A 25,165-nucleotide genomic window follows, 5' to 3' on the forward strand; every position below is an offset into this window, starting at 1 on the left:
CTCTAGCTATATGATATCATAAAATGCTCAAGAGCGTTGTTTTAAAAGAATTCTTATGTAAATATCGAATTTAAATTTAAGAGAATCACAATAAGTTTATCAAGCAATGCACAAACTGTCTGAGAAGCTTCAGACATTTCACAGACAAGTTCGGAAGTGGATTTCGGTCAGACTATCTCCCCCTTGGGTATTTATTAATTGCTGCTGCAGAGAGTGGCATTTCTTGCGTGGGGACGATGATAGTGGCTTCTGAATTCCTCACCATTGCAGTGACTCTATTTGCGGCTCGAACTTCGGGTGCTTTTCCCTCTTCCAGCGATGTCTGGATGGGCCAGGAAGCGCTCAAGGGGAGAGGCGAGGAGCTGGGGAAGACAGGTGGTGGCGCTCTATTTTACATTCTGTGCACTCTCGAGGGCGAGGCGCGGCCACTCCTGCGAACGAAGAGCGTCTCGACGCACACTTTTCATCTATTTTTGCCGCGAAAACACACGCCAAAGTGTATGTTTCTCTCTGACTTGTTTATAAGGAGGGGCAAAACGTACACAAGTATTTCATTCATCGAGACACCCGTGATGTTCAGGGAGTTTTATGTTTTATGCGAGGTGAGAAATAATTGCCTGAGACACTTTTGCACTCCAAACGCGATTGGGGTTAATTGAAAAGAACCAATTCCTCGTTGACCTCCTTGTGGATTCGGAGAGTGAGAGAGGAGTTGATGCCGAACATAAAATCAATTTTCCGATTCATCACAGTGATTTACGTCACGCGGATGAAGTTGTCACGCCAGTGCAGAGGAGATTCTTCAGCCACTCACATGAGGAATTTCCCTCAAATGTGCATTATCAATCTTGTCAGTGGCTTTTTGTTCGCCTGGCGTTCCGCCCCGGAAAATTCGTCAAAGTTCTCTCGGTGCGCGTATGAGGAGAAAATTGAAATTAGCATGAACAGCTGTAGACAAATGTTGGGAAGGATCAAAAATTCAAGTTGAATTTTGCTCATGAACGCGCCAAGAGCGTATTTTTGGGGCACAGAGAGCTTTTTCCGCTCCTCACGACGATTCGGCGTTGAGAGAAAAATGAGTGCGAGGAAATCATTTACGAGGTGAGAAATTGAATGGCAAATGGCAAGACAACACACGAAGGAGATCTTCTCCGTTGAAAAGCCCCCCCAAAAAGAGTGCACGACAAAGTGGTGAGATTTCACCCATTTGCTGCGCGAGCGAAGGTGAGATGCTGACTAATTTTGATGCCATTTGCCGAAATAAATCTCGCGATTGTCGCTGCGTCGCGACGTCTCAAAGGAGAGTGTCTAAAATATCATCATTGCAGTTGGTGTTTGTTTGGATGCTAATAAAACATGTCGCGCGCACTCAACAGGGGCGGATGACTCACAATTGCTGTGTCCATCCCAAATGGCAAATTGACGAGCGATGTTCGACTGTTTGCACGTGCATTTTCGGACCACTTGCCGCCCATGTTCAGAATGTGTTGGAGGGAAAAATCAATAAGCGCCCGGGAATTCCATTCACGTCCGCGGATAAATCATTCATTGGCCAATCATCGTGACCAGAGAGTGTGGGGCTGAAGGGGGCTCAACGGTCTCTCCCCGTATTTACGTGTCAAAGTCTCGTCAAATGGGCGTAATCGATGTTCCGTGAGAGGTCAAATTGCACATTAAATTTCATATGACGAGCTGCCTTTTCAATATCTCTCCAAACGTTGTGGGCAAGTGGCATTTTTGACTTGCATTAATATTTCCCAACTGTAGCAAAGCGCATATCAAACACTGCCCAGTCAGTGGAAATCTGATAAATTGAGTCTTTTATTAACCCTCGAAAGGTCTGGGAGGTGGAGAATCTTGATTTTTCTCACTATTCAGCGATTTTCACTTCATTAAAGTCAGGGTCATTTTATAGATCGTGCAAAATCTGGACAAGGAAATCTCCTAGAATCACCAAACCTTGCATATCTATTGGTTCATGAGACACAAACACGCCATATTGAGCACTAATCCATATTCGAGAGAAGATATTGAAATCTGAGAGGATTCGATGGGCGCTTTTTCGTCACCCCTTAATTTCCTGGGTTTATGAAGAGCCTTTTGTACCGAAACACAAATCTCGCACGCTAATCTCGCAAATATGAATATAAACTGCCATTATAGAGCAATTTCCATGCGACGCTGTCGAGGGGTTGCGCTAGGGCAACAGAGTGTCCAATTAGGTGAGAGCGTGTACTCAAAAATAGTATTAAAGAGTTAACATTTCTGTCATCTGTTCATATTTCAGGGCTCTCGAGACGCACAAATGAGAGGGATTCATTCGCGGAGTTTGTGTGATGATTTCCCTGCGGAGAAGAAAGTCTGCCGTCGACCCTTGACTTATTGATCTGTGCGCGTGAGTTGGCTGCTGTGGCAACGATTGGGGCTGGCGGAGGGACAAAAAGTGCCACGCCGAATTACCATATTCGATCCACGTAGACAGTGAAATATGCTAAGGCTTTGCTTCCCTCGCCGGAGGACAGGAGGACAATGGAAGGATGTCGCGTGACCAGAATTGCAGGAAGTCGCCGAGGAATTTATCTGCGATATTCGAGACGAACTCCTTCCACGAACACGTGCAGACTTTGCGCCCTTCTTGGGTTTCTCTTTGTGGGGAAATTCGAGGGGGCAAAAGAGGGAGTTTCCGTGGAAATGACTCCTTTGCGACAATGTCGAGGACTTTGCAGGTGTTCTGCTTGTGGCAAAGGAAAATCGCTGTGTAAGCCATGCCATATTTCCCAGCGAGAAATTTAAAGCTCTTCAAGAGATCCAAACCAAGGGGCAGACATTGTGGTCACAAATGATGTACAGTTCAAGGGAAGTTTCGAAATCTTTAAATTTCACGAAATTTCTTTCTCAAAAATGCATTCATTTAACTTTTGGGAGCTAAACATAAACTCAAAAATATCATTCTGGATTAAAAGGATGTAATTTTAAGAGTTTTCCGATTAATCTACACTTTAAAAGTGACAATTTTGAGCTCAAAATAGAGCAACTGACATGAAGGAAAAATGCGAAAGAAGTATTGTAGAAATGACAGGATGTGGTGTACAATAGCCGCAATATCTCCCCTTTGCTCCAAACGATTGACATGAAACATGGGAGGGAAAAAAATGATTTACTCCCAATTATGAGGAGAGAGTGTGAAAAGAAAAATCCGTGCAGTAGTTATAACTGCGCGATTGATTTATTTGAATGAAATCCCATCGAGTGTTTGCTCAACAGAGTGAAAGAGAGTGTGTCATTAACTCTCTCATCTCTCGAGAGTGCCTAGCATTTTTTCCTTCCACCAAATGCCACGCGATTATTCTGGGATTTTATTCGCGCCCATCTGGCCGCCGTATGGCTAGTTAATGAAAAGTGAGTGACTCTAAAGTCGCCCTCCGCCGCCTTCCGCCGCGCGTCCACACTCTCGGGCCTCGTAAAGGCGCACCGCAGCGATGGAGTGACTCTCAGTCCGTGAGCGGACCTGTGCGTGCGGAATGCGAGCGCCTCGGGAGTGGATGTCGGCCGAGATTAGCGCTAGAAGTCCACGACGGGCCACCTGAGGTGTCTCGCGTGCAGTTCTCTCGATGTCCGCCAATGAAATCATTAACACGTCGTTTCAGCTGCTCTGCCGGGGAGAGAATATCACAGTGGAAATTGTAAATTAAGCTGCACTGTTTTCGCGCCAAACATCGCCACTCCTGCGATAGTTGCAGCGCGCGCGGATAACTTTATGGCCATGCGAGTGTTGACGACATCCATTAAAAGTTTAATTGAACGCGGAATGTTTATTGAGTGGGAAAATGAGATGAGAGTGATTCGGCAGGACCAGATGCACGAGGACGCCGGCATTTCTCTGCCGCGCATCGCCCAAGGAGAAGAGAGGCAATCAAGCTGACTTGGCAATCAAGTGCGAGGGAGGATTTTACAATCACTGCACAAAGACTCTGATTGATGACAATAATGTGAGTTCATCACCCTCGGCCGAGCGAGAGGAAATCTAATCAGTGATATCAAGTCGCAATCGATGTCTCTTCTTCCACTGTCTGTTGCCGGAGGATTTCCCTCCTCGGGCATTGTGACAAGGATCAAATGAGTGAGCAAACATGTGTGTGACTATCGCTGGAACCTTCATTATTCCCAACTCCACCGGCTCTCGAAATCCCACCCGAAACACCCCACGCACAGCCGGAGCGAGTAAACAGTCCATTTCATTAAAATGGATTATTACATCCGTCGTGGTGGCTTTTAAAGAAATTGACGAACACGTGGCTGAGTGTTTGCCGTAGCGCAAAGGGGAGAGATTCAACCGTGGGTGCAGCGCACTGAAACCCCGAAGCGGCAGTGTCGCAATATTGGAAATTCCTCAAATCCGCAGGGATTAATCCAGCAGATTCCTAGCGAAATTAAACTATCCTTCTTGGGGAAAGCCTGAGTAGATGTTTGAACGTTATTTTGCACATTTTTTAGTCTCTGTGTGAGACAGGAATTGTAAAGGGAAGCTGATTACAGAAGAAAAGTTCAATTTTATGCCCGTGAGTTTACTTTGATACAGGAAAACTTATAAATCCAGGTGTTAATATTTCAATCTTCTGTATATTTGGATTCAAAAAGGTGTCTGGGCTAAATTTTCCGGATAACATTCTCTGAAAAGACTGAGATTTTATGCTTTATGTCTATCGTAAATTAAGATTTTCTTGAGATCATGAAACTCATCAGCAAAAGTTGTTCTATTGCCTTAAATTGATGTTCTTTTGAATAACCGTCTTGAAATCTTGATATTTCTGGTTAGTGTCTTGGATAAAAAGATCTCGGAAATCATAGATTTTTGTTTCTCGTCCTTTTACAGATCCTCTTGGACTGCTTTCAATTTCCGTAGGTTTTGTTTTAAAGCCAACACAATTTTAGACACGCAATAAGCTTTCAATTTGCCATTTCATGCCGCTTTTCTTTAAATTGTCTCTCGATAATGTTTACATTATTCCCAATTGCTAGTTATTGCCTTTGACGTTGTCTCGTGCCGGAGAATTCCAGCCGTTCTTCATCTCTTTCGGCACAAGACAAAATGTGCAGTTAATTGCGGACTGAGGAGAAATTCTATAATTAATTGTAATGAGAATGAAGTGTGCTCGGCGTTCCCTTGTATTTTTCCAAAGTGCCTCGAAATTGCCTTGTGATCTCTCTTCTCTGAAAACGATATATTCTTTCGGCTGAAGTGAGTGAGAAAAGTGATCGCATATTGTCAGCACATGTTGCACTTTGATGCAACGCACACGAGACTTCAGCGCCTCCGGGAAAACACTGCGAGGCGTGTGAGAGCGCAGAAAAGGGGGCGGAAGCTTGAGTGGCGCTGAAGAAATGCATATTCGGAGTCTTTCAATTTTTCTGGCATTTTCCCCACATTTTCACACACTCGCGTGCGCGACGAGAACTTTTCACGAGAAAAATCGTGGAAGGATCAATTGTCGAAGGGAGGGCTTGAGTAAAAATAAATTGGAATTTATTTAATGCATGTGTTCGACACGCGTTCAATGCGGAGTTGCTAATTAATCAAATATGCGTTCAATAACGATGAAACGCATGCTGAAGCAATTTTTTCCTCAATCATTCCGGCTATTCTTCACGCGAGAAGGACATTTCCTTGGCCGTGAGTGTTCTCTTGTTTTTCCGCACAGAGCAGAGAGAGAGATCTGATTGCCGTATCGAAGGGGGTGGTTTGTTTAAAATCGCGGGCCGGCCGATCAGACAAGAGTCGCTAAATTGCACCCAAAATCCCCTCGAGGAATTGCCATTCACTATCTCGGTCACGTGTCGCGTGCACGTGCTCATTAAGTCGATTGCTCGCCATGTCTTTCGGGGTACAAATTAATGTATTTCCCATGATGGTAAGCTTTTAATAAAGTCCCTCACTCCGCAGCGCTGCAGCCCCAATTCTTGGGGTCGCGGCGCGCATGACCCAATCAATAAGTTCGCCATTTTGCCCACAATGGCTCCCATCCGAGGGCTGGAACGTCCGCCACGGGGTTTCCCTGGCAACCGAGAGCCACCCTCCACCCCAAAACCGCTCCCTTCGCCGCGATGATGCAGCGAATCTTCGGCATGCAGAATTATGACAAGTGTGTGTCTCAGCAAAATGGATTTCTAATGAAATTATATGAACACAGAGAGTGAGCAATTTGCTCAACCCCGGCCTGAACTCTCGTCTGGCATGTGGCATGTCCTAATTAAATTCTTGCACATCCCATTTGAGAGATTTACCCTCTCCAACGGGGAAAAAATTCAAGGGTTGAAGCTTGCTCACTTATAGTTGATTTTGAGTTGAAATTTATAATCTAAAACCTACTGTTGTGTGATAAAGAATAGCACGAATAGGAAAAAAACACTTTTTGATAGAAAGTAGGGTTTCTTTGATAAAATTTCCCTTTTTGAAACTACCCTTAACGATTTTATGTTTACTCCTTTTTCATCAAGATTCGACATTGAGGCACAGAAATTCGTGAGAAACTTAAATATAATGAGAAAAGTCGCTCTATTGACCAAAATTGATGTCCTGCTTAATATTGGTATTGAAATCTTGATTTTTTGTGGGAAATTTATTTTTTTACAGAATACTCATTTCTTTATATACCTTTAATCATGACATCCCTCTTTAGATGATAGAATTGCGTCAATTTTCATCAGTTTTCTCAATTTCAACGCGTCTAATTCCCTTTTGCGCCACTGTGCAGTTTCCAAAATCTTTCCTAAATGGTCCATTTAGGAGAGACATAACTTTTCACAGCACAAATTCATTTTTCAGACTTTTTCCAGCGGAAGGGCGATTTTCATATGCCGAGCCTTTTGTCTGCACTCCGTGTGTAATCTCGCAATCAAACACATGGCATGAAAAATGCTCATTGAACGCGACCCTGTCGCCATGATTACGGCACAAATGAGAGCACAATGTTGTCCTCTCCCCACCTTCGCGGCATCGCCAGCACGTGTCCCATTGATTTGAGCCTCCGTGTGTTCTAATTGCCGAGCGCAGAGATCTTTGAGTGCCTCTTGTGTTTCTCCTTAATTGGAACTCGGCTTGCATTTCATTGTCCATTTTGGCGTCTTCGCCGGCAAAGGAAGAGGAGGAGGAAAAAAACAACGAGAGCCCGCGGAGAAGAGACCACACAGATTCACAAATTGCTGCTAAATGTATAGAAAAAAAGGGGCATGAATAGAAGAAGGTGATCTGCGGGATCAGAGATCACCCAGAGTCACGGTGTGGAAGAGGAAATTCACAACGAAAAAAGTGCTCCACGACAAATTACCAATCGTGTTAATTAAATGTGGTTCTAGGAAATCGCCGCGACTCTCCGCGTTGGCGCTAAACAATTGACTTTGGATACACCTGAGGAAAATATCGAATGCACGGCACAATGGTTGGAGCTCTTTCACTCCGCCCAAGAAAATTGTCAATTCTTTGGCATTCTCATCAGGTAGAACACTCATTCTGCGCTGCCTTAAGACAAACACACAGTGCGTTTGGTGAGCGCGAAGGAGAGTCTCGTCACGTTTCTGACTCCACCAAATAAAGTCAAGAGTCCGCTTTTGGGTGGAGGAAATTAGACGACAGGCGCCAATTGAATTGACGCGACAAATCCGTCCGTCCGGAGAACTTTCTCAGGCCAACGCATCTTAAGACATGTTGCGAAATTCTCTGGCCATCCTTGCCTAAGATGCGCTGAAAGCAGCTTCTCAGCGCAGATGTTGAGATCCTAAGCGTTTCTGGTGAAACACAGATACACAGAGATATAAGAAAAGGGCTGCAGAGTGAATATCTTGAAATCCTTTCTTCATGGCGAAACACTTCTTCTCCGCTCAATGGCAAATTTCTCCTTCAGGGATTGATGGATATGCTTTGCTGGCAAATTTACCTGCAATTCCTTGCCTTCAAACCAATGCCAAACAATGCCGAAACATATTTTTGTCCAAAATTCGCTCTTTGTTATCGAGGCGGTGAGGAAAATTCCTCACATCCCATTGAGGATTTGTGAACAGTTGCGCTGAGAAAACGGTACAAAGAGAGACGCAATTGACGCTTTCTTTGAGGGCGCGCAAAACAATTTTTTTCCTCCTTGTGTGCGCTTTATGAAAAATCTCGCCGTCAAGGGTTGAACACGTGCATTTCTCCGTTGTTCAACTTTCGCGAAGGAATTTCATTCGCTCTGTGTGTTTTTTCGGGGCATTTGTCGGCCAAGGGTTTTTCCGTTCATGAGCTACGCCAAAGAGCGTCTCTCTTCGCCTCACAATTCAGTCCGGAATTCACACGTGTGCAAGAGTCGCGACAATAAATGGAACCATAAATACTCAGAGGCGAGCATGTGTGAAGGGGAGAGCGAAGAAAGCAAATTTCTCAGCTGAAGAGCGACTCACGGAGAGACTCTGTCTAATTCCATCAGCTGCACATCCACATGGGAGTCTCTTGCGCTGATCCCTCCGCGGTGATTTTCTCCCTTGCAGGACGACAACATGTTTTATCTCTGTGTCTGCTTTCTGGCTCTCCCAAGGCGAGGTGGAAAATATGGCCCAAAATGCAATGCACAGAAGCAGAACGCCGCGTTCTTCTTGTCTTCAATTAACCTTCCACGCTTCACGAGTCTCGTCACACAAGGTAGAAATCACATCCGGAATCTCCTGAGAACTCCTTCACTGAGCAGAAAATGTATTCAGAGTCTCTTTGCCTCCGCACGTGGCTTTTTCCTCTCCACTGATTTCGTCTTCGCGCAAGGCACTGTATATGCTTCACACGCGTTTCATCCTCGCTTCATGCGCCTATGCTGCAGCGCAATTTGGACGCTTCTTCGCTAATTTCTCTCTTTCTCTCGTGAATTCGCCGTTATTCTTCTCCTCCCCTTTTGCCCAATTATCGCCTCTCATTGCTCGCCTTCTGTTCTTAAGCATCCCACTTTCGCGCGGTCAGGAGCAATTCATCTCGTGAGATGATCTTCACCGAGGGACAGAGTAAGCAAAAGATCTCTTTTTTACAGTTTCCAAGTGTATTTTCTTTACTATTCAATTCTCAAATGTGTTAAAAGATATTTTATAATACTTATTGACTTCCTACGTGTAATAAATATTGTATAATCTGCATGTCCTTCAGCATCTGCAGCGAAAGAAAACACCGTGATTAAGCCGTGAAAACACTACGCAAATTACAATAATTGAGTCATTTATCACTCAGTTATCTTGTAGGTATTTGTCATGTATTGAACTCAAAGGTGTCCCAAGAATATCATCACAAAGAACCAACGATATCAATAGCGTCAACGATAAGCAATTCAGTCTCACCTTAATTGGGCATTTTCCTCTCCAGAGAATCCCATCCAGATGTTCACTTGAAACAGAAGAAAGAAAAGATCAAAATCAGCACTTTTTCAAGCACAACAAACAATCTCAAAAAATCAAGCGAAAAATCAGTCAGCCAAGGATAATATCATGTTTTATCTCATAAGTCTAGCATGTTAAAGAGTATCATCATTTAAGGGTCATAATAAAAAAGCTATTTGCCTTGGCAAATCTCTCACCTTCTCTCAGTCTCTCTCTCTAGAATGCATATCGCGTGCGAATGTCTTCCAGCTTCTTCGCCACCTCGCTGGGAATTCTTCCCAGATCCGACGCAATGTTCTTCTGCTTGGCAGGCTCCAGTGATGTGAACTGCTCACAGAGATCACCATCCATGACATTCTTCACTGGATAGTAGTAACTCCTGTAGCTCAAGTGATCTCTGCCGCACAGCGGCGGATTCTCATTCCGCATGTGCATCTCCAGATGCTGGAAGAAGTCGAAGTCCTCGCGACTGGTGAACGACACAAGAGCGCCCACAGTGCCACTCAGTGTGGCGTACAGCAGTGATTCCGAACCCCCGGGAATGAGAGTCGCCTTCTGCAGCGACATCACAACTTCACCCACATGAAAAGTCGACACATTCTCCGCCTTTTGCGACGCTCCACTCAGAAGTCCGCGATCCCACAGCGACTTGTTCCCCGTCGGATCCTCATCCACATCATCTGTGACAGAGTGCGGCAGCCTAAGAATGGACACATTGCCAAACTTGTCCGCCGTGGCAATTGTGTCATAATCCAGCAGAGTCGTGGCCGTGATCCATCGCGGATGAGTGTCATCGGCAAAGATGATCAACTGATTCTCTGCCCGCTTGTACTTGAGGAAGAACACCGACTCCTGCACATCTGACGCATAAATCCGATGACCCATGGTCTGAATGTTCACCACATTGTTGGGAATATGCTTGTTCTCACACTTCCGCAGCAGTTTCTTCTTGCCCAGATCATAAATGCGCAGCACATTACCCACACCGGCCAACAGACGTCCCTGGAAGCTACTCAGCGCTCCGGGAACATCATCAATCTCCGTGCGATGGATGAACTCCAGGGCATTGCACGTAGCGTCCACGCGATAGATGTCAATGTAGCCATTGCTTGAGATTCTGGGATTCAGCTGCAACTCCTTCGTGATTCCCACCGCCAGATAGAACCTGCCATCGCCAGCAGCGTGGAATTTCGTCAGCGCCATCGACATGATGGCCTCATTCTGTGCCAGCGGCACTTTGTGAATCGTGTGCCCATGAATGGGATCCATTATGCGAATCTGCGACGCCCACATTGTCTGTCCGGCTTTTGGCGCTGAGAAGACATCCTCCGGCAGCACTTCATTGATGAACGCATCCGCCATCTCATTGGCCAACTCCTGTTCATCCTCACCAGCCGCTTCGCGCATCTCATCAGCCATCTGCTTCTTCCGCACACTTTTCGTCTCCTCCGAGTACGCATTGTGATCCGTCTCGGATACAATCAGACGCCCAGTGTCCGGATGAATGGCAAAGCGGCGCGGCGTATATTCCAGCGGGAAGTTGATTTGATTGAAGACAGCGCCCAGCTTCTCCAGCGCCAAGATCCTCAGAGTGTTGGTGGAAATGGCAACAATGCCCTCAGAGCACTGCTCACTCGAGAATCCCGAGGCGTATTCCAGTGTCTCATACGAGAGCGGCGTGAGATGGAAGCGATTCTGGTAGTAATAGCTCAACCATGTGCGACTGGACATGGCCAGAACAGCCTCGGATCCTTGCATGCGGATGCGAAACAATTTCACTGGGCGTGATCCCAAATATCGCGTTCTTGTGTCTGCCAAATCACCAGAAACCGGATCCAGGACGGTTCTCAGCAAAACCCCATTGTTCAGCCCAATGTTGAGATAAATCGATCCTGTGGTCGTTGTCACGCCATCCTCTTCGCTCTCCGTCGATCCCATCTCCACCAGACAGAGAGACTCAGCGGCCGACGGCAGTGCTTGCATGGAGCGCGGTGAGAGACAATCTGACGGATCCAGCGAGATGATGCGCACCGTGTTGTCCGCCAGTCCGACTGCCAGGAACCACGAGCGCTGCTCTCCTGCCGGCACTGTTCCCAGAGCCATGCACATCACATCAGACGGCATTTTCTTGCGCTCTGTGTACTCATTCAGTTGACCCGTTGGATCCATCTCGAAGTAGACAAGCTCACCGCCAGACAAAGCAATCACCACTTGTCGCTGATTCACTGCACACTTGACGATCGTCTTCTTTCCTGGCGCCTTCCACTCATTCACTCGCTTGTCCGCCCGAATGTGACGAATGCCATCCGGATAGACCTGAAATTAGCAGTTTTGTTAGCTTCATAGGCAATTTAAGAGCACAAATTAGTGTTTAACTTGAGAAATATGTCAGACGTCAAAGGATAAAATCAAAGTATTTCATATGAAACACGGATTGATATGTATTCATCATTTCAGGAATAATAAAATCTCTAAATATGGCACATAAATTGAGTTCACTCACCTGAACAAGAGCGTCATCGCCTAGTGAAGAGCAACTCAGTGTGGGAGTTGTTCCCAGGAAACCACTGTCTGTCACTTCTTCAACAGTGTCGCCGATACTCAACACAAGAGTGGCATTCACGAACGACACAATAATGTACGCATCGTATTCATCTGAAAAGAATGAGAACAGTGATAAAACTTCACACAAAACCACAAAAACTTTCTCTCTTCTGCTTTAATCAACTGAGAACTTTCTGATTTCATTCCTCCACGGAGTATTTATCCTCTCTCTCACTTCAGCATCTTCTCTCTTACTTACCCTTCGAACGGGCATCACACTTTGGGATTAACTGGCAAATTCATCCCAATATAATTTTTCCCACAATTGGTCTGCAATAGAAAAGAAACTGGTGTTTGAATGATGTCCATTCGCATAATTGTGTCATTTCTCTCTCTCTCAGTCATCATTGTAAAACACCAGTTCCATTAGTATGTGGTTCAACTCAATGACAAATAATCCCCCTAAAATCCACCTTTCCATTCTCATCCGGAGGCAAGATTGAGAATAACACAGAATATTTGCAAGTCTCCGCGTGAGAATCGATGAGGACACAGATTCAACAGCACATTAAAGACTAACCATCAATTCGTTTCTTCACCGTCCACACGGCATTGGGATTGCCGGGCAGTTCTGACACTGCCATCTCAGACACTTCCAATCCATGCCTCAGCACTCGAATGGAAGATCTCGGGCCTCGACCGCACATCAGATACAACTGCGGCGTGTCTTCATTGGCCAAATCTGCAACTTGACAACCTGCAAAGGCACAAAAATCACATTAATAACTACTAAAAGACACTCAAAATTACCAATTTTACCCAGAATTGGAGCGTAAGAAGGCATTTCGTCCACCAGAACGAGATTCTTCAGCGGCCGCGGGGCAAAGAAGAACGTGTCGCCCTCCTCAAGAGGCATTGCCGAACTGAACTCAGGCTCATCATCGTCATCACCAAGATGCGCGATCTGGTAGAGATAGTGATTGCCAAATTCACATGCCACAAACAAGAAGCCCGTTTTCATCACGCACATGGTCGTCGCCGGCGGCACAGTGTCGAAGTACTTGAGCTTGATCTCCGACACCACATCGTCGTCCGTCTCCAGCGTTACCTTGAAGATGTCTCCCTGCTCCGTCTGCACCAGGAAGAAGTACATCGACTTGGTGCGATGCGTGGCCGAACAGATGAAGATCATGCCGCGCTCGGGATCGTCCAGATCGTTGCGCCGACGCGGAATGGGACAGCGAATGTCGTGCTGATCGCCCAGATTCTTGTACGTCAAGTAGTTCTCCGAGCAGATGAGCACTCCGCTCGGGCCATCATTGCCGCCAGGCACGGAAATGAGGAAGTTTGCGTGCTCCTCGAGCGGTTCTGAGTACTTCCGCACAACGTGATTGAGTCCCAAGTCCAGTTCGTAGAATGTGAGCGTTTGTTGCGTCTTCTGCGCCACTTCGCCGGTGGGATCGGAATCTGCCTCTTCATAGTCAATTTCCAGACAGGCGAACATGGGATTCTCATAGCCAACATCCACGCCCACCATGTGATAGCACAGTGTGTTGGACTTGTGCGCCTCCAGAGGCGACGAGATGGTCAATCGCGCCTCGGAGTCTCTGTTGAGGATGTACACGAGCTTCTGCTTCTCAATGGCGCCAATCATAACGGCGCGTCCCTTCGGATCGATGGCAGAATACTGGCCAGGCACAATTCGTCGGCAGCCCGACTTGCCAAATGTCTCCTGATGCACCTTCTCCAGCACATTCTTCGCCGGAATGTACTCCAGAATAACCACACGTCCCGAATCAGAGCCGACAATCGCATAATCTGTGGGAAAAACACAATCATTAGATTCCTCTATTTAGAACATCTTTGAGAATTTGTTCCTTGATCGGTCTAATCAGAGGAGAATTGAAGAGTCTCCTCCAATTGCGACGATCAGAACCTTTGCTCTGGCACAATTATTATGGTCACTTCGGATTAAATATTTTCCCGAAGCAACACAGAGGAATTGTGCGATAAACATTCAACCGCAAAAACTCACCTTTTGTGCCTCCGGTGAGACGGAAGGCGATCAAGGATCTGATCACGCCGAACACTTCAGTCGTGAGCAAAGTGTGAATTTTCCCTGTGTTTGGATCCGGACGCAGCAGTTCCAGGCTTTTGCCACGCGATATAAGGATTTCCTGCACTTTCTGGCCAGAGAAGCTCCCATGGACGGCATGGGTGATCCCCGTGGCCTTCTGCAGCGTCAAATTGTAGAGATACATCTTCTACAGTTCGCCAAGCAATGCGGAAGGGCCTGAAATGGGGGCACAAATGTGAGGTTATGTTCTTTCCGGGTGGGGATTTTTGCACTGTATCTCCTAGTAAACCATGATTGCCGTGAAGAAGTCACTCTATGCAACCAAACGATGAGGAGATGTGAATATTCTGGCACTTGTTTGCGAACAAGGCTTCTTGGGAGGATTTTTGCAGAAGCCTTGGAGATACCTAAAGTGCCTCAAATTGCTGAAAATACCACAAATTCCACAGCTTCTCACCTTTCAGTGTCACCTCTACTCCATCCTCCAGCCGGTGCGAGTGTTTTATCAGCGAAATTATCACTTTTTGCGGGAGAATTCGATTGGAAACGTGCTCCTCACGCAGAGTCAGCCGGAAGAGAGAGAACGATTGGCAACATGGCGGCGCTTGGGTGAATCGCGCCTCCACTCCGACAGCAGCACCTCTGGCGGGATTTTCGCACAGTGTGTCATGGCCAGCTGATGAACTGTCACCGAAAGTGGGGATTTGCGTGCACTCAATTGGGAAATTTACTAATCCGCGGCGAAAGCACGCGAGTAGTTTAGTCCGATTCCTGCATGACAAGTTCTTCAAGTCGCTATTTTCAGTATTATCCAGTGTATAGTTTAAGTGTGTGATCTGTGATTTTGGCGGGCAGTCTTGGGAGGGTTCATCAGTGTCAGAGAAAAGGGTCGCGGTTTGGAACTTTGTAGATCACTTTGATACTCTGCAGATAAGCGATAGGAAGCGAGGCACATAGAGTGGTGGGATTAGGGCATTAGTGGAATCAGTTAAGGTGCAACTGATAAAGTGAGCAGATTAGGGAAGGTGTGCCTAGAGCGCCCGGAGACAGAGAAATCCCTCAAAATCCCTGAAGATGAGCCACTCGAAGGGACTGAAGGATGTCTTCAGCTACAATTCCTGGATTCATGCAGTGTCAGGAGCCTCGGTGAGTGTGCAAAGCGGCATAATTTATGCTTCATTGCCAGACAGTGACCGGCGTCAGTCGGCCTATGCAAATTCATGCTAATTTCGCTAATTCTCAACTTTTTCACATTCCAGGGAGCTCTTGTGGCCATGTCTGCGTTCTACCCGCTGGACACCGTCAGATCCAGGCTACAGTGTGAGTAGAGAATTGGCAATTATTACGACATGCAAAGCGGTCGATAAAGGAAATGATTCACTTGATTGCTTTGCTTCGCAGTGGAAGATCCGGAGAAGCGGAAGAACCAGAGCACTTGGGACGTCCTGCGGCAGCTGGTGACTGAGGAGGGCTTCAGCACACTCTACAGAGGCCTCGTGCCGGTTCTCGAGAGTCTCTGCATTTCGAACTTCGTCTATTTCTACACATTCCACAGCCTGAAGGCGATGCGACAGACCGGAAGGGGTCAGAGTGCCATCAAGGACCTCCTCATGGGCGCCGTAGCGGGAGTGGTGAATGTGCTGAGCACCACGCCGTGCTGGGTGGTCAACACGCGCCTAAAGATGAAGGGCATCAAGGCGTCTGGGGGCGAAGATCGCGCACCGTACACAAATCTCTTCCAAGGATTGTTGTATGTGGCGCAAAAGGAGGGCATTTCTGGACTCTGGGCGGGCACGATTCCCTCACTGGTGCTGGTCATCAATCCCGCTCTGCAATTCATGATGTACGAGGGCCTGAAGCGGCGCCTGGTGAAGATGTACGGTGAATTGCCCGCCTTGGGCTACTTCCTCGCTGGCGCCGTGGCCAAAGCTTTCGCCACGGTGCTGACGTATCCTCTGCAGCTCATCCAGACGAAGATGCGCCACGGCGACCGCAATGCCAATCTGCCGCCCAACGCAGGCACCATCGAGATCCTGCTGTTCCTGCTCAAGAGCCACGGCCCGGCGGGACTGTTCAGGGGTCTTGAGGCGAAACTCCTGCAGACAGTTCTCACGGCGGCGCTCATGTTCGCGACGTACGAGAAAATCGCCAAATACGTGACGATGATCCTCACACGTCAGGTGAAGGCGAAGTAAGGATAACTTCTGTGACTAACTGTGAGGCTTTTTATTTATCACAAAAACTCTATTTATTTGTAAAACAGACGGAAAACCAAAGAAGAACTCTTGTAATACCAGTTTTCCCACGTGGTAATTTCTTATTGTCTGCTTCTTTTGGGCTGGTATATGTGTTATCTTTCCTCTTACCTAAAAAAACAGGTTGATTTAGTTTGGCGCTAAAGGTGAACGCGATTTGCATGAATTTTCCACGATCGAAAGGGTTTATAAATAGCATCCATGACAAATTGTTGCATTTGAGACTCCATCGAATGTGTGATTAAATGGATTGGAAATTAATGTGAGGCTTTTCCTGTGTGAAATTTCACACCCCCGGCGAGAGAGTGGCGCTCTGAAATTGAGTGGAAGAGCGCGCGTGGGTGGATTGCAGCGCGGGGCAGCGGCTGAGGGGTGCGTTTGGGGTGAAAATTCCCTCCATTTCTCTACTCGCCACGCTCAAAATCGATACGGACATGAGCAGAGAGGCGGTTTTCCACTCGCAGTTTTTCACCCAGGGGCACGTCAAGAGGCGGGAAAGTGTACAATCTCACCCTCAAGGAGACGTCGACATCGAGTCCTTCGAGTCGCTGAGTGACGAACCCTCTGGTGGATTGCTTTTTCTGCACAGGAACGCAAGTGAAAAGTGTGTCTGTGAAAGTGTTGCTGCGAATTTGGAGGCTTTTGGCTACTTTTCCATGGGGTTTTCCCAGCTCGCGCTCATCTGCGACACTCCCTGCGCGCGCCCCCCGCGGGCGTCGTAAAGGAGGCGCCCCCGCGGAGAAGTGCATCCCACCGTCACAGTGCACAGCGCGTCGTGACCCATTGGCCTAGAAAGGGAGGATTGATTACAATGCGCTCCGGAGAGCAGGACTGAGAGGGCATGGATTTGTGCGCTGATGGGCGAATGGCGGACTTGTGCCTGCACGGCCCGTGCTGCATCGTGTTCATGGTGCTGGGCGCCATTCAGATCACCTCTGGCATCTACTACTACCTCACCATCCCCGTGTTCAAGCTCATCTTCAACATCGCCATCGGCTGCTCGGTGGTCGTGATCGGGATCTGCGGCGTGATTGTCGTGTGCATCTGCACGTCGTCGACCAGGAAGTACGAGATCCTGCTGTACTGCTCCACGTCCATCATCTTCCTCAACACCGTCAATCTCATTCTGCTGGAGTTCGGCCAGATCCGCGAGGTGTTCCACGAGCCGGACCGACCGGGCCTCCGCGGACACCTAGAGTTCATCCCATCGGATCACGGTCGCCTCATCACGTCCGTCACGGCGATTGTGTCCGTTCTGGTGGCCTTCCTCGAGTCCCAGATCACCTTCTGCTGCCTCAACCGCGTCCATCAGGCGCAGCAGACCATCCTCGCGGCCAGCTATCGCAAGCGACAAGTGGAGCGCGGCTCAGACCAAGAATATGTGCTAGACAAGAAGAAGGACGACGCCGTGGCCGGCAATTCGCACGGCGGGCAAAAGAAGAACAACGGCGACAGCACCAAGATCGAGGTGTACGCACAATCCTGGGTCTTTGATGAGGCTCACGGTGTCGCCACGGGCATGCCGCCCGACTCGCCGGCGTCCATCTCCTCCCCGGACAGCGCCACGAAGCGGCAGCAGCTCAAGACTCACTCCCGCCGCCGCCACAAGCGCACCAAGAGCGGGAGTTCGCAGATGGTCAGCTTCTCGCGTGCCACCACGCCAATCCCCTCGCCCGTTCCGCCCGACCACGAGCGCCCGCCCTTCGGCGGCCACTCGCGCCAGAACAGCGAATTCCTGGCCGTGACGCCGCGCCGCGAGGCGCGCAGCCCCAATCGCCCGCCCAAGATGGGCTTCAATGACTTCGACTCGGTGATGAAGCTCAAGAGCAAGATCGTCAATACCGCCCAGGCGGACGCCTCGTACGCCACGCTCATGGCCGAGCTGGAGCGCTCGCTGAGCGGCAAGCAGGTGCACTCGCCGGCGCACTCCTCGGACGACAGCGTGGCCACACTCACGGACCGCCAGCAGCAGTCCAACTCCTCCAAAGAGGAGTTCAGCCGCGAGCTCGAGGCCGCCCTGCAGCTGATCCAGGACCTCGAGACGCCCTCCGAGTGTCCGCCCACGGCCACCACCTTCGGCCACGGCGAGCTCAACCGCACCGGCAGCGACAAGACGCTGAGCGCCGTCTCACTCACGGACTTCACCTCGCCTGACGCGCCGCCGACCAACTGCTAGGCCGCTCCGCGTTCAGTCACTGGCCCCCCTCACGACTCACCACATCGGGACTCTCTAGCTGAATCTACCTCATCAACCGCATCTCCCCGACTCCTCCTGATCACCCAGTGACTGCCAGGCTCTCATCTCCTCTTCCACACTCGCAGGGAAAATAATTGGTAAGAAAAAGCCGTGAAAAGTAGGGGAAAGCGCGGTTTCATCAACCACTCGTTATTTGGGTTAGTTGGGATCAAAAGAATGTAACGAACATTCCTCTTCGCAGTCTTTCCACAAAGCTTACAAGTGTACAGAGAAATAGAAGAATGAAAAGGAAGCTTTTCATTTATCAGAAGTTTAAGTTTGAATTCAATGGTTCTCAGAATTAAAGTTGTCGTGTAGTTTGCGCACTAATAGAAATGTGTTTAAAACTTGTAGAGTAGAATAACAAGTACAAGAAGTCACGTAAAACTGTTCTGTTACCGCCTCTGCTGCTCATTGCATTCTTTAGGCCAGAAAAGAGAACACTTTAAGACTAGCGTAAGGACGAAAGATCTAAGTATGAACCAAATAAGGTCGTGAAGCAGGTATTAAAGCAGTATTAAGTCTGCTTATAATTACGCGGCAGTTAACTTACAGGAGTAATATATTAACGGAAAATATCATCCCATCGAAAAGAAGCTACAAATTGGAGTTTAGGTAGAAGAATTTGGGGAGGACAATATAGAAAAATCAGGGCGAGGGACAGGGTTATACACTAAGAGAGCATATCTTAAAGAAGATTTTAACAAAAATACCCTTGATTCTATCTCAATGTGAAACTCTATGGAAATTCTAAGCCTTCAAAACAAACATTTCCATACAATGAACGAGGCTTTTTGTGCTCAAACTTTTGAATAAATACAAATGGAAAGTATTTTCTACTGTTGAAAATTAAATTTGGAGCATTTTACGGGACAAATTTGCGTAATTAGGCCTCAAAGTTAATCAAACAGCCCCACTTTCCCCTAAAATAAACATTGCTTTGGGCTTTTTCTCGCCGCTTTGGACATGATTTTGCGATTGCATCACTTTGCTAATTGAATTTCCAGGTAATCATTGCCAATTATTCTCCTCTGCGAACACAGAATTCCCCCTAAGAAATTAAAATTAAAATGTGCGTATTTTAGAGAGCGTTGTAGAGAGAGACGAAATAAGAAAAAAGATGTTAAAAAAAATATCACGAAAAATGAAACGTAACATATTATAGCAAATGCGATGAAAATTTCTGTGGTACGCGATGGAACAGATATGAGAAAATCTATATATAAACATTGTTGAATATTGCTCGTCATTGTTTCAAATTAAACATTCCTTCATCATTAATAGTAATAATATGTAAATGTAAATGTCCGGGATATCGTGTCAATTGCGCTTCAGAAGATATACAATTATTACCTTCTTTCTTTCATTTTTCATTCTCTCGATGTACAACATATTACGGAAAGAAAAACAGAGGGAAAATAATATTCTATATACACGTGTTAGGGTCTCTGTTTTAGGTATAAAAGTAATGATTCCACTCTCTCACTCTCGCATTCTCTTTCTCCATGTGAATGTTTACCCGAGAAAGCCGAAGAGAAGAGATTGTGGAAGACAAAAGAGACGATTAAAGAGTCGAGAAGTCAATAAAGAAAGACATTCTGAGATGAAGATTGTGGCCTTTTCAATGCCTCTTCCCCGCCTCACATTTCATTTAAACTATATTCTCCTCTGCCACACAAGACGCTCTCTTCCTCCTCTTGATTCTCACTCTCTGGATGGTGAAAAGTCTGCTGCAGAAAACTTTAGCAATAAATCGACTTCTTTGCGGTCGCGCAACAACTGCTCTTGATGGATTTCTGTGCGTTTTTTTTCCGCCACACTCGACATTTCGCGGCCAGAGACCTTCGCATTAAAACATCGACTCTCTGTGAATTATTGCGAAATAACCAGGTGAAATTCCACAGTGATTCACACTCTTTCTGATGCTCTTTCTCTGTTTTTTTTTTGGATTCCATTCAACATATATTTACACAGAATATCTCTTCCACAGTTTTGTTTTTAGAAAAACGCTTTTCTCCTCCTGTTCTTATCACTTAATTGGGTTAATTTATCATTCAATTATTACTCATTCTTATGCTATCTTTTCTTCATTAATCTTTTTTGTATGTTTTTTATAGATTTTTTTTCCTTTAAGTTACGGTGTGTGTAAATTGGTTTTTGTTTCATGCGCATGAGAGAAGCCTTTTTGCCATGAATTTAATAATTTTTCTTAAAAGGATTTTTTTTTCTGTGAAAACCTTTGAATCTCATTGCTAGTTTTTGCAACACTTTTTTTTCCTTCATTAAATTTGCTTTGCTTTTAAATACATTATAGTATGATTAATTGAAGGAAATTTAAAAGGTTCTCATTAACCATTTTTTAGCAGAAACTTTGCAATTTTTCTTTAATTAACATTATTATCTCACTTTTTTTGTAGATTTGCCTGAACAGCAGAAACGTGGTTTCTTTGCTGATCATTTTTATTCACACACAGAGAAAAATTATTGGCAATCAAACTATTCGTAAGACAAAGTTTGTTTTTTTTTGAAGATTTTCTTATTGGTTATTCAACGAACTAAGCAAGAACACGCTTTGACCAATTTAACGTCTATCTAAATTTGTAAACCAATTAATTTTTCTCCATGCATTTTATAGTATTTTATTTATAATTTTACAATTAACGCATTTATCTATTTTGTTTTTAGCCTGATTTGGTGAAAAAAATCGGTCGCTCTAGCGAAAAGGTTTGCTCTGTTGCATTTCTTCTATGCTGTTCAGCAAACTGTCTTCTCTTATGTTATTGTTTCTTTTTTTTACAGGTTGTTGTAAATTCGAAAAGTGCTCTTTCAATACAACTCTCGTCATCAAACTCTTGCATTTTACCCATCACACACACAACTCTCTCTCTCTCTCTTCTTCCCAAAATGCGACTATTCATTGATAAAACTGTTCTTCAAAGTGCCTGTTTTTCTCTTTGCTTTCTTAGTAATTGAACTCACTGCAAGTCTTGTGATTAAAAATTCGTGTGTTTCAGCTGATAGAAAGTTCACAACACTTCTCCTCTCTGGCCTTTCTTTCGTCACTATGTGTGTTTGCTCTATTACCAAAAATGTAATTCCTCAAAGCCATCGAAAAAGATTTCATTAAATATTCACTTGCACAATCAAAAGTGGTTTAAAATTACTGTGAGTTTACTAACTTTATGTGGCTTCTCTTACTTCATTTGTCGCCCTTAGCAGGATTTTCCCGCATCACTTCCATGCCCTTCGTCTAAAACGCTCCTCTTGTTAATTAACACTACGGTGGATTTTGTGACGTGATAAAGCATGTTTTTTTATCTCTTTTCTTGTAGCACGTTTTTTTGTTAGGTGTTTTTTTTCTTTCTTTCCTTTTTTGCACGGGGAGAGAGAAAATTAGAAGCAAAACTAAGAGATTACTACCGCGCGCGGGAGAGAGAAAAAGAAACAAAGAAGAATAAAAACCCTTGAAAATCATATTTCTGTGGTGCACATTAACTAATTAACTTAACATTTTGTTTCTTTCCTTCTCTCAACACTAAAAAAAAAACAGGCAAAGTTATGCAATATAATGTGTGTGTTTTTGCTCACTTTTTCGTCGGTGTCCCTCGCTGTGTGAGCCCCTCGAAGCGCTTAAACGTATAATTAATAAATACCCAATCCTTGAGGATCTCACCATCCTGTGGATGCGGTGCAGACGCTGGACGAGGTGGGAAAAAACGGAAATTAGCACGGAAATTAGCCTCGCAACTAAGATTACTCACGAATTTCAAGAGAAACATCCGGGAATTCGTCAAAATTGGATGTGTCATCGATTGAATGCACTTCAACTGGTATTGCAGCCGGCCTCTCGCGGATGTGCTCCCAGTCGACGCCACGGAAGAAGGGCACAGATTTCGTCTCCTCGATGCCACGCTGTGAGCCCATTCTGCCAAAGAAAGCAAACGTCGTTAAGATGCAAATCTTTGCCAATGTCAGCTTTATTGCTCTTGAATCGCAAAGAATGATTTCGTCTCAGAGACGTCGCGACACACTAAAATTTCAATTAAAACGTCTCAGACAGATGACTTTTTGCAATGATGTCACAGACAAATGCTAGTTAAACCCCTAAGACGTGCGAAGGGCACATTTAATGCAGTTTTTCACATTTCATTCGATTGATAAGAAATTGATAATAAATATAAAAATGCGAAGTATTTGATGACTCATTCTTACGTCAGCCTGAATGAAAATTTAGAGGCATTTTAAGCTTTTGCGCTGTTAAATTTGCTAATTAATAATTCAACTTTAATTTGAAAAACACATTTTTTTACCCACAAGTGGGGAAATTAAGTCATCAGTTTGGAATTAAATTGAGAATTCGACTATAATTCTTGATTTAAGTGTCATGAACAGTGATTTAGATGACCTTTCAATGTTCAAAGGATGTGTAATTCCATAATCTTTTGAAAAACTCTCATCTTACAGCTTAATCTATTAAGAAAAGAATGTGTTAAAGTTGTCCAAAGCAAAATTGTCACCGAAGTGAAAGCTGTGATGCGAAATTCCCAACTCCTGAAAGCAATTAATAGCAGTAATTGAAAGTTCTCCGAACACACATTCGCAACAAACACGCACACACACATAATCTCAATTGACGAAAATTAGAAGAAACCCCGAGAGAGATAATTACTGTCTGTGTTGCGTCTTTTGCCATCATTTCGTACAAAAGATGATGCCACTAAGCAAACATTTCGACATCCACTCCAGCTTTATCTACAAGTGCGCCCGAGATTGGAGGTCCGAGGCGATGGCCTCAGAGCGTCCAACTGCGCAGCATGGACTCACCTTCGCTCAGCTTCACAGCAGAAGCGGATTATTGTCTCCTTGGCCTCCTCCGAGATGGGCGTCTCGGGCGGGAAGATGAGCGTCTCGCGCCAGTTCATCACCTTGCGATACGTGTCCTGCGGATTGTCGGAGCAGAAGGGCGGGTAGCCCATCAGCATCTCGTACATGATCACGCCCAGCGACCACCAGTCGCACGCCGGCCCGTAGCCCGTCTGCAGGAAAACCTCGGGCGCAATGTAGTCCGGCGTGCCCACCGTGCTATACGCCAGCGCCCGGCGGTTGCGCTTCCAGCTCTCAGCGCGCCGCTTTGAGTCCATCGGACTGGCGCACGTGCCAATGAAGTCGGACGGCTTGGCCTGCGAGAGATCACGATAGAAGTCCGTGCGATGGGACTTCTTGAGGCCCGTGCACAGGCCAAAGTCCGACAGCTTGAGATGGCCCCGGGCGTCCAGCAGCAAGTTGTCCGGCTTGATGTCGCGATGGATAAAGCCGAGCTTGTGAATTGAGTCAATCGCCAGCGCTGTCTCGGCGATGTAGAACTGCGTGCAGTCCTCCGACAGAGTGTCCTTCTTCATCAGCAACGTCATCATATCCCCGCCCGGCAGGAACTCCATGATGAGGTAGAGATTCACGGGGTCCTGGAAGCTGTAGTACATCTTCACCACCCACTGGTGATCCGCCTCCACCAGCACGTCCCGCTCGGCGCGCACGTGCGCCACCTGCTCCTTCTCCAGCATGTCCGCCTTCCGCAGCACCTTCATCGCGTACACGTGGCCCGTGTCCTTCTTCTGCACCAGCCGCACCTCGCCGAATGCCCCTCGGCCGATCACCTGCAACAAAGGGAATGCTGAGCTGTCACGCGGAAAAGGGAACCGCGCGCTGAGATCTCACCTTGAGGGCGTCGAAATCCTCCACACCCAGCCTGGAGCGCTTCAGCCGCAGGAACTCCGTCTCCTTCTGCGCGTGCTGGATCCTCTTCTCCTGCTTCTGCGTCTCCGTGAGCGTGTCATCCTTGAGCGAGGCCTCCAGCTTCGCCAGGCGCTCCTTCCGCTCACCGTGCTGCGTGATAAGGTTGCTGTAGTAGTTCTCCAGCGTCACCTTCGCCTTGGTCGCCTTGTCCAGCGTGTGATCGCTGAAGCGAATGGAATTCTCAGCTGTCGCCATGTTCATCTTCCCACAGTTCTTTCTCTGTCTCTGAGTGTCAAATCAACCACTTTTTCCGCCTCTCCCCTATCTCACAGGACGACCGCGATTGCCCTCGCAGCCACCTCGCCCGTGCCGTCACGGGAGCTCATCCGCCAAGGCCAGAGGCTCCTCCGGAAGAGGCCTGTCGACTCTCGTCCGCCACACAGAGGATTGGCAGCTGTGCAGATGTGGTGAAACACCTCAAGGCGACCTATTTCCGCGGAAAATTGATCCGCCCAGCTGTGTTACGTGGAAATTCAGTACTTGTACACCGTCCACAGGGCCTCCAATTGACGCTGGCACGGTCACAAAGATAACTTCACGACTTCTCTTTTGTCTCTCGCGGGTCACTTTTCACCTCACAGCGATGAACCCCTTCGCAGGAGCACCTTTGTAGCCATAATTCGCCTCTTCGCCCGCTTCACAATCATCTTTCGCCCACAAATCGGTCCACTTTTCGCACGGCACCGCCCGCTTCAACGCTCGGGCCCACTTTTTCGCGCACCAAAACTCCCCTGGGCTGTGTGGCTCTGGAGAATTTATGTAATTTCTACCTGGGCCACAGCAAAGAAAGCAGACACGGAAGAGCGACTAATTTGACACTGCGCGCTGTGAAGTTGGCTACGAAACTCCTTTCAACATTTTTCGACTTTCGAAATT

The 25,165-nt window shown here is 46.7% G+C and overlaps 3 protein-coding genes across 4 annotated transcripts; 1 reads left to right on the forward strand and 2 right to left on the reverse strand.

Moving 5' to 3' along the window:
* Positions 1-9,034: 9,034 nt before the first annotated feature.
* Positions 9,035-14,595, reverse strand: LOC132260533 (splicing factor 3B subunit 3). 2 transcript variants are annotated; one of them, XM_059758715.1, is made up of 8 exons: positions 14,463-14,595; positions 13,964-14,221; positions 12,748-13,746; positions 12,509-12,685; positions 11,888-12,039; positions 9,582-11,700; positions 9,346-9,391; positions 9,035-9,160 (listed from the first exon to the last, which is right to left on the reverse strand). In XM_059758715.1, the coding sequence occupies exons 2-6, from the start codon at positions 14,187-14,189 to the stop codon at positions 9,601-9,603; spliced, it is 3,654 nt and encodes a 1,217-aa protein (XP_059614698.1). In that variant the 5' UTR covers positions 14,190-14,221; positions 14,463-14,595; the 3' UTR covers positions 9,035-9,160; positions 9,346-9,391; positions 9,582-9,600. The 2 variants fall into 2 exon arrangements, with proteins under 2 accessions (XP_059614698.1, XP_059614697.1); XM_059758714.1 differs by having other exon boundaries at positions 9,346-9,388; positions 9,578-11,700; positions 14,463-14,594.
* A 66-nt stretch (positions 14,596-14,661) lies between these two features.
* Positions 14,662-16,521, forward strand: LOC132260536 (peroxisomal membrane protein PMP34). Its single transcript, XM_059758719.1, has 3 exons — positions 14,662-15,151; positions 15,265-15,325; positions 15,407-16,521. Exons 1-3 carry the CDS (start codon positions 15,080-15,082, stop codon positions 16,198-16,200), a joined length of 927 nt encoding a protein of 308 aa, XP_059614702.1. The 5' UTR covers positions 14,662-15,079; the 3' UTR covers positions 16,201-16,521.
* On the reverse strand, positions 16,268-25,108 carry LOC132260534 (serine/threonine-protein kinase tricornered). The gene is made up of 5 exons (XM_059758717.1): positions 24,212-25,108; positions 23,321-24,150; positions 22,258-22,421; positions 22,085-22,193; positions 16,268-16,371 (listed from the first exon to the last, which is right to left on the reverse strand). Exons 1-5 carry the CDS (start codon positions 24,488-24,490, stop codon positions 16,368-16,370), a joined length of 1,386 nt encoding a protein of 461 aa, XP_059614700.1. The 5' UTR covers positions 24,491-25,108; the 3' UTR covers positions 16,268-16,367.
* Positions 25,109-25,165: the final 57 nt, after the last annotated feature.

Source organism: Phlebotomus argentipes, unplaced genomic scaffold, assembly GCF_947086385.1.
Source record: "Phlebotomus argentipes unplaced genomic scaffold, Phlebotomus argentipes genome assembly scaffold_18, whole genome shotgun sequence".
NCBI classification, from domain to species: Eukaryota; Metazoa; Arthropoda; class Insecta; order Diptera; family Psychodidae; genus Phlebotomus; species Phlebotomus argentipes.